The sequence below is a fragment of the Cladophialophora yegresii genome (assembly GCF_000585515.1).
Source record: "Cladophialophora yegresii CBS 114405 chromosome Unknown aczIN-supercont1.6, whole genome shotgun sequence".
In the NCBI taxonomy this organism is placed as follows: domain Eukaryota; kingdom Fungi; phylum Ascomycota; class Eurotiomycetes; order Chaetothyriales; family Herpotrichiellaceae; genus Cladophialophora; species Cladophialophora yegresii.
In genome coordinates, this window is record NW_006913050.1 from 3,014,777 (window position 1) to 3,023,488 (window position 8,712).

The window sequence follows — 8,712 nt, forward strand, 5'->3', positions numbered from 1 at the left end:
ATAGCTGAACAGTCGCAAGCCGTCTTGGAGACAATGTCGCGCCCGAGCACTCCGGGGCCCCACGATTAGGGGCAGTTCCACGAGGACAAGCATCTCCACATCGGAAGAGCACCGCCGGGGCTGCGGAATCTGGCCGCCTACTCCGTTCAGAACTACCCCATCTACGGCGGAGTGGACGAATACAAATGGCCTTCGGTGTTCCGTCCAATTGCACTTGATCTTTTCGCCTGAGGGCCACTGATGCTATAATCTTAATTACCTTGGGTCTGGCCTGATCTGGACAAACAAGCGCTCTGAGGCTATGGGGGCCTTGTGAGCGCCTGCGGGCAAGTCTGTATAGATTGCACGTTCACGCACCAGATCACTGCAATGCTATGGCGAAGCTACCGAGTTCAGCTTGATTGGGAAAGGAGACACCCGAAAATATGCAGCTCTGCATATGATCATACACATCCGCAAATATAATCCAGTGGCCTCGGATTGGGTATCAAGGTGCGTCACATCCTCGGCGCGTCAATATATACCGGGGAACAACTGCCACGGTACATCCTGCTCATACTTTACCCACGGTGCGCCGTACTTATCCCGACAGTACTTTTCGAGACTCGGCATGGCATTGAGCGTGAAGTTGGTGATATACATCCCAGCAGTTGCTAATGAGTAGACCGGACCTCCAGTGGCAAGGCCATAACCAAATCCAAACAAGACATTGGCAGTGTAGTTGATGTGTCTGGTGACTGCCCAGAAGCCCGTCGTGCAGGGCCTACCTTGGTTCTCCCTCTTCGACTTGAAGGCTATCCGCTGGAGCTCGGCCAGGAGTTCCACAGCAGCACTAGCGATGAAAATGGTGAAGCCGGCATAGAAGTACCCCTCCGACCACGCAGGGTTCACAGACGCGGCAGTGAAGATTGTCGAGCTGACACATTCGTAGACAAAGTCAGACACGATGGCGAAGGTTGCAAATTTCAGCGTCATCCGTTCCCGCATCATGAGATTGGCCCAAAGGACATACTTTATGGAGAGCACTCCAGGCATAAGTGCCGTCATGAGCGGAAGTCGTGGGAATGTGCGTCCAAAAAGAGCGATCGGTGGTCTGCCAGAAGGTGGAAGGGGAACGCCGAAGCGCGATAGCGGATGGGAGGCAATGAGAAGGTATTGCGCCGGCCCAGTAAACGCTCTGCCGATAGTGAAGATGATGTTGGACGCGACATTCGTGGCGTAGTCGCCTCTTTGGACGCCGAGCGGATCTGGTTTCGACATTTTGATGTGTTCTCGTCAGGCAACTACGAGGAGATTGCGAAGGAGAGCGTAGAGAACCCTGGCTTTTGGTAAGACGCGCGTCGTTCAAGTAGAACACAAATGCTTCAGGCGCCCTATATCCGAGTTTCCAAGGATGTTGGGGCGCCTGAAATGTTTAGATGAACCTGAATGGGCGGGATATACAGGCGATGCACTTCTTGTGTGCAACCCGACAACCTTGTGACATTGCGGTATACTTTTGCCCTGTGTGCAAGAATGCTCTGTACGACGCCGATGTCTAGCTATTACTTAGGTTTCCTGCCGACCACGAAATTTGTGACATAAGCTCTATACACCCCATCTACCACCGCATCCTTCTTCATCTGCACGAGCAATTGCTTTGCCTCTTGTCCCGCCCCAACATCGACTGACTCCAAACCGGGCAAGTCTGTGCAATTAGCGCACACCAGTGCTCGTAGAATGCCCAAAATATGGCAGGCGGAGGATGCCTTCGGTGCGCCGTAACGTCTGTGAGGCCCGCTGTGGAGAAGTATTCAGACAATCGGTCGAAACGCTCGATCGGGCATTGTAACGTCTTCATCATAAGCTTTCAGACCTTGGTGGAGGGGCTGTGCGTAACCTCCGGGCCGGGAACAGGGACTCGGCCGTTCGCCGAGTGGACGGTGTTCTTGTCTGCATTGTGATATTCATACTCATCCCATTAAAGGTAGCCTCCCGGTTCTGAAACTGGTGGTTAGCCAAAGCCAGCCACGGCTGTGGTGGAATCCACTCAGCATGGACACGAATTTGTCCAACACTGATCGTAAACCTTGATTCCTCCAATGGTTGAATGGCCAACCTCACGTGGAAGAGGTCGAATGTTCCTATCCATTCTTCTGGGACCGGCTCGAGGAAGCTCCACTTCCTGACGGACAGATTTGCTGGAAGGTCGGGTTTCGAAGGAACCAAGCTCAAGCTGATATACGAGGCGTTGACTTGTGCATAGGGGCATCCCTCCGCGACTTGAATAGCTCAGAGACAGTGACCCGTGGCAAGTTCGGCGATGCACAGGTTCGGAAAGTCTGTCAAGACTATGGACGGATGGATATTGCTTTTGTAGAGCCTCGCCAACAGAAGCGTTGGTAGCAGCGGCGGCTGGCATCTTGGGCTGTCCTCCAGATGGAGTACTCGTCGTTGGAGATGATCATTTTCCGGCGGCCGAAAGTTGAATTGTGTTGGAAGACTTGTGGGCTGCTGGCTCGAAGATGGTGAAGGGAATCACCGCCATGTCGCGGCATGGAAAATATAGCAGTCGCGCTCTGTCATCTTCCTACCCTGAGGGCGCGGCAACGGGTGTTCTCCAATCGAAGCAGCAAGCTCGAGGACTCAGCATTATGACTTCTCCATTTTGCTACAGAATGCCGTTCTGATTCGAGGCCTAATTGTGTTTGATGAAGCTGTTGACGATTCTCAGAAGCGTTATCAGAACATTCACACAAACCTTCGGCACCTTTTTGAATCCTGCGCGCGAGGCGAGATGAGGACCATTAGCAGGCAGGTCCCGTCGTTCCAGGTAAGTCTCGAGAGTGCCCGTGATAGTGTAGAGAGCCTTCACGTCCGATGGGAGGCAAACGAGGTATTTGGTGGATGCTTACCCTCCTTGACAGCTTCTGACGGCCGCTGCAAGGCTTAGGAATGTGCTTAGAGTATAGCAACAGCGACAGCTGTTACCAGCGGCTCAGGATTGAGGGATTTACAAGTTAGAATATCATTTACAGGAATAAGGTCTATCGCCTTTGTCGCAACAGGGTAAGCAAGAACGGATTGGTGAGAAGCAATGGCCAAGAATTCGGCACAGTCGCGTTGTGCGGGCACTCAAGTGCTGCAAAGACTGCTATGCCTGCCCTGGCTGGCTTTTCCACCGAGGGCGCCGTCAACAGAATCACCCTCGAGCAGTAGGCTGTTGCCCGACTGGCGCTGATACCGCAGCTGCTTCCCTGAAGAACGAGCTCGAGCTAAACGCTACGGTTATTATTCGGACCTCATATTTTGGCAAGTGGAGCGAGTATGGGCTATCAGCGCTGCGGACTGGACACGGTCTCGACCTTGAGTGAACTCGAGCTGTCGTCCGCCTCCCAACACATCGGAGGCGCAGCAGACTGTCTCGGCGTCCACACGGCCAAGAGGGCTCTCTGACAGAAATGAGACAAGTCAACTCCAGAACAGCAGTGAAACGGCCAATTGCCGCCTTGGAGATGACGTCGTCGATATGAGATGAACTGGGGTTTACCTGAAGGAGTACGGAGTACAGAGTACACAGTACTCGTGCACAAAATAGCGACGCCTGCTTGGCTTGTCCCCTGGATCTCTCTCCGTTTGTATTCTGCTAACCGCACTGGCACTGACACACCATCACAATGCTCTCCTTTTCAGCGCTGAGTCTACTCTTCCTCGCCGTCGGCCCTGCTCTCGCCATCCCTCCACCAGACTTTGGCTTCCCAGAGGCTCCGAACGATACCGCCCTCGCAGTCACGTTCCCGAACAATGGCAGTCCACTGGTCGTCGCCGAAGCCCAGCTCTTCGGTGTGACAAGTAAGCCTTCGCCAGTCATAGCCTGCCGGCTGGCCGCTGACATTGCGCAGTTCCTTCTCAAGAACCCACCGTGGCCGTCGACCCCTCTAGATCCGCGTCCATCGCAAGCTACAATGGCTCCTACACCCTCCTCATGGTCGATCCCGATGCCAGATACCCTGAAGCGCCCACGTCTCGGTTCATCCTCCACTGGCTGCAGACCAACATGACAACCGGTCCACAAGCTGCTGACGGGACCACACAACTCATTAACACGACCCAGCCACGAGCGCCGTATCGCGGTCCGGCCCCTCCAACGAACTCCTCCGCCCATCGGTACATCCTGTACGCCTTCTTCCAGCACGAGAACTTCACATTTCCGCCGGCTTTCGAAGGCTACAACGCTACAAACCGGACGAGCTTCAACCTAACAGATTTCCTGGATCAGTCGAACTTAGGTCAAACAGCTGCAGCAGCAATGTACTACTTTGCCAGCAACCAGACCGGAGTGCCTCCGGACTTTGTTGCTGCTGCCGGCGCGACGTATCCAAGCGGGAATGGGCAGATGATCACGGCCGGCCCTGGTCCCAGCATCGCACCTTCTTCCACACCTGCCACTGCTACGGCATCGGCTACTGGAGCGAGCTCTGAGGGCTCAAGCTCGGGCAGTGGGTCCGGGGGTCCCTCAGCGACGGGATCGGCGGCGTCAGCTTCACCCTCAAGCGATGCCGTCAAGACAAGAGCCGGATTAGGTGTTGTCATGATAGCATGCACGTTGATTGTCTTGACTTTTGCATGAGTAATGCAGCGCGGGTGGAAGGCCAGAACAGATTGGGGCGAACAGCGGCTCTCAGAACGGCGGGTTACATTTTACCTCACTGGACCTGTTAAGCTGTCCGGCACAGCAAGAGATTCACATGACAATCATTCCCAAGCTCGAGAATCCAGGCCACCGATGGCCGAAGCTCAGAACGTAGACTCCAGTTCGCTTTGTTTATGCCGAAGGCTATACCTCAAGGCGGGTGGCGTCAACGCTCCTAAAGGTGGGTTAAGCCTTGTCCGAGCAGTCCATTGCATGAGCCTTTAAAAAGTCCTTACTCTTTTCCCCCTCGTCCACATCCAAATGCATGTGACGCGGAGGTGCCCAATTTCTTGATTATTTCGCTCCCAATGATCAGACTGGCAGTGAATACCGCCTCATCATTCCGGCATTTTCGCCTTACATTTCAGCTGACATCTGGGAGACTCATATCAGCTGCCCCCTCGGAATCTAATTCGGCCTATGGCTCTTTCATCGCACACCCTCTGGTTTTAGCTTGCAGCTTTGACCATATTGGCCATCTCAATTCCTTCATTCGCCTGCATATATCAATTGTCACAGTATTGTTCCAACATCGTCGTCCAAGATGGTACCGAAAGGGGCTCGACCTTTTCGCATAGAATACATACTGCTCAAAACAAGTGCGTGGAACTGTTGTTGCTTGCCAGATCGAATGACGTGTCACACATCAAGGTACTCTGAGCCAGCTTATTGACGCCATGTGAGTGATGTCGGACTCCAAGAGCAGCGGATCTGCTCGTCGATTCCTCCAAGCGAGTGCGGGCGCTGGAATGCCTAAGCAGCGACGTTGCGGCTGAACCCATCTGATAGTGGCGCTGAGTATGGCTTGCAGTCAACCTAAGGAAGGCCTCTGTCAGACGAAGAGGGACACAGACTCGCCAAGGGTCGACATCAACCAAACGGGCACGTTTACAGAGCTTGGCTGAGAGCCCTAGCTGATTGGCCACCATTCCTGCCTAGCCTTTCTCGAGTCGACACTCAGGCTCTTGGCCAGCCTCGCTTGCGTGTCCAGCTATCATAGGACCAAAGCAGTTTTCCTCAAGTCGCTTGGAACACGGGGGTACACAAGGGATCGTCTAATGGGAAAGAAACGAGCTGAATGAACACCCTTAGCCGTCAGCTCACACCAGGCTGCGCTGACATAGTGGGCGACTTTATAAGTAGCCTGAAGTCGCCCAAACCCAACTTACCGACATCAGTCCTTCACCATCACAATAATCACCATGTCTGTCGCAGCTGGGGATCACCACATATACACTGATGCCATTGCAGTCCAACCGCAGGTGGTCCAATCCAGTGTCCGAGGTCTCGTAACACCGACAGCCATCAGTACAACAGCTAAGCCATTAACGGAGGAACAAATCAAGACTCTCATTGAGAAATATGGACCGGTTCTCAATCTGCATCCTGACGAGAAATTCTTCAACACCTCCGTCGAAGATTTTCTGAATCATTCAGAATTGATCGAAGTCCTCGACAAAAAGGCTAAAAAGGTAAAGTCATTGGGCAAACCGACTGCCGCGAATCTGCCACAAACGGGCAAGGACAGTCAGTACTACCTGCAGCTGAAGGAAGACGGCAAGAAGGGAGATTTCTCAGCTGCAAAAGCATACGTCCGTGCATTCTGGCAGCCTGGAATGCCATACACAGACCTGCAATTCTGGTTGTTCAACGCATACAACGGCCCAGGCACGCTCCACCTCGACGGGCTGGTGATGGACAGCATCACGAGCTCTGGGGATATCAATGTGTCTCCGCTCGGCGAACACGTGGGAGACTGGGAGATGTGCATGGTACGCGTCAACAACACGACACTCAACCTTGACAGTATCTGGCTTTCGCAGCATTCCAAGGGCCAATTCTTCACGGGGGACCAGATCGAGCGGGCCTTTCATTTCCAGGGCACACGACCGATCATCTTCTCGTCGCGCAATGGTCATGCGATCTTTTCTCGCGCGGGATCCAATCCGACCGAGTCGAAGAAGATAGGAGGTATCCCGGCAGGATTTGGCTTCTTCGTGCGCAACGATACAGCTGTGAGCAACTACAAACTGGACTGCTCCCAGAAGTATGAGCTCGTCTCAGCAGACTTTATCGGTGTTAAGTCACCAAGCTGGGTGACTTATCCATTCCGATGGGGTCCAGAGGGAACTTCGACCCGCATTACTCCTGGAGCAGTTGCCGAAATAGTTGAAGCTGCTGCAGGTGACGAATTGACCAAGTTTCTGCCTTTCGCTGTGGGAGTTATTCTCGCTGGAGAAATCCTTCCACATTTCGTCAAGGGCGACATTAATGGCCCGACTCCGCCAAGTCGACATGGAAGCTGGATGGGCATATATCCTGTTTACTAGGGGGAGCGGCGGTCGGTTGGGGTATTGAATAATGACGCGTTCAGTGTGTGACCGTGCACAAACGCAGGGTAGCCTGGCCTAGTGCGATCGTGCGAATACACGAGAGGACAGCTCGGAGTGACAGACTGTGGCTTCACGAATCGACATTCAAACCCATGCCTTGTCTCCATAGGTCCGTTATGACTTCCAGTGGGAGGCTGGAAGCTGCCAGTCCAAGACTTGCAAATCCTTTGTCGATAGCCCATTCATTTCCTGGTCAAAATCCTAACGGTTCGCTTCTTGTTGTCGTAATGAGAGCTTCCGTGGTTGAGGTCCGCTCGGACTGCGGTCGGGCAAAGGGTTAACGGCAAGATTTGTCTTGTCAGGCGAGAGCCAACTGGCTGTACCGGGTCTATCCGTGAGCGCGAAGAAAGCTAAGATGCCCAGCCGCAAATGATAATGCCTTTAATGACAGATATCAATCTCCAGGTCCGTAGATAGCCCACCTGGTCGAGTGTTAAGATTGTAGATACGAGCAGACCGCTAAATGAGCTCCCCAGTGGGGACATCATGATGTAGCAGGACATTCGAAAGATGAGCTCGTCTCTTCGATGCTACCACGAGAGATGGTACGCGATGCCAGGTAGCATTCTGGCTTCACGTGCCGAGAGGAAATCGAACGGCGAATGCGTTCTGGATGGTTGTGGAGGATCCGGATCAGCGACCGGAACCGATGGTCATGCTTGGAATCTATTATCGGGTTCGAAGGATTTGTGGGCGAAGCTTGAGGGCATGTCGAAGGCCATGAGGCCGACGCAAATGCGGAGAGTACGCTAATACTCGTAGCCACGTGGATCAAGGTCTTTTCTTCCAGCCATAAAGTCTTGTATTGCCTTGGGAGGTAGATGATGGCCACCGCGTGCACCACGAAGTAATCGTTCTTCCACCGCAGTCTGTCTGACCACTGCTATAGCATCTAAGGTAATCAAAAGTCGCCCATACCTGAACCACAGCCAATGCCCTAGCGATTCATGAGGTGTAGACTTGCCTGTCATCTGCGGCCTGGCCACCTTCTGCCACCTCATGGAGTATCTCACGTGCTAGACCCGTGTTGCCTTTATACGGGCTCTTTTCGGTCGCGATAAAGAGGTTCGAGGTAAATTCGGATACGGTGTGACCTCTCCATGTCGATACTCGGCAAGATTAGGCAGATCTCTATACCTTAAACTAGGCTTAGGTTTAGAGTAAAGTAATAGAGCTATTATAATAATACTAGTACTATTAGATAGAGCTCATTAAGACGGTTCGAATGGTATAACTTTTATTTACTAATTCCTTATATTAAGAGTAGTAGTTGTCGTTAAAAATATCGTTGTTATCTATACCTTAAACTAGGCTTAGGTTTAGAGTAAAATAATAAAGCTATTATAATAATACTAGCACCATTAGATAGAGCTCATTAAGACAGTTCGAATAGTATAACTTTTATTTACTAATTCCTTATATTAAGAGTAGTAGTCGTCGTTAAAAATATCGTTGTTATAGCGTTTTAGGGAAGTTAACCGAGAGATGCTAAGGGCGTGATAATTCCCAACCTAATCCGGTATCGCGCGCTAAGAGCGTGATAATTCCCAACCTAATCCGGCATCGCGCGCCAAGTGCGTGATAATTCCCAACCGATTCGGCATCGCGCGCCAAGAGCGTGATACTTCTACCTGCAGCCTTGCACCC

General features: G+C 52.4%; 3 protein-coding genes across 3 annotated transcripts; 2 read left to right on the forward strand and 1 right to left on the reverse strand.

Moving 5' to 3' along the window:
• Nucleotides 1-513: 513 nt before the first annotated feature.
• Nucleotides 514-1,260, reverse strand: A1O7_09125 (uncharacterized protein; the record flags this gene model as incomplete). The annotated part of the gene is made up of 1 exon (XM_007763114.1): nt 514-1,260. The coding sequence occupies one exon, from the start codon at nt 1,258-1,260 to the stop codon at nt 514-516; it is 747 nt and encodes a 248-aa protein (XP_007761304.1).
• A 2,396-nt stretch (nt 1,261-3,656) lies between these two features.
• Nucleotides 3,657-4,609, forward strand: A1O7_09126 (uncharacterized protein; the record flags this gene model as incomplete). Its single annotated transcript, XM_007763115.1, has 2 exons — nt 3,657-3,831; nt 3,882-4,609. 2 exons carry the CDS (start codon nt 3,657-3,659, stop codon nt 4,607-4,609), a joined length of 903 nt encoding a protein of 300 aa, XP_007761305.1.
• Nucleotides 4,610-5,874: 1,265 nt separating this feature from the next.
• Nucleotides 5,875-7,002, forward strand: A1O7_09127 (uncharacterized protein; the record flags this gene model as incomplete). The annotated part of the gene is made up of 1 exon (XM_007763116.1): nt 5,875-7,002. One exon carries the CDS (start codon nt 5,875-5,877, stop codon nt 7,000-7,002), a length of 1,128 nt encoding a protein of 375 aa, XP_007761306.1.
• Between the last annotated feature and the right edge of the window lie 1,710 nt (nt 7,003-8,712).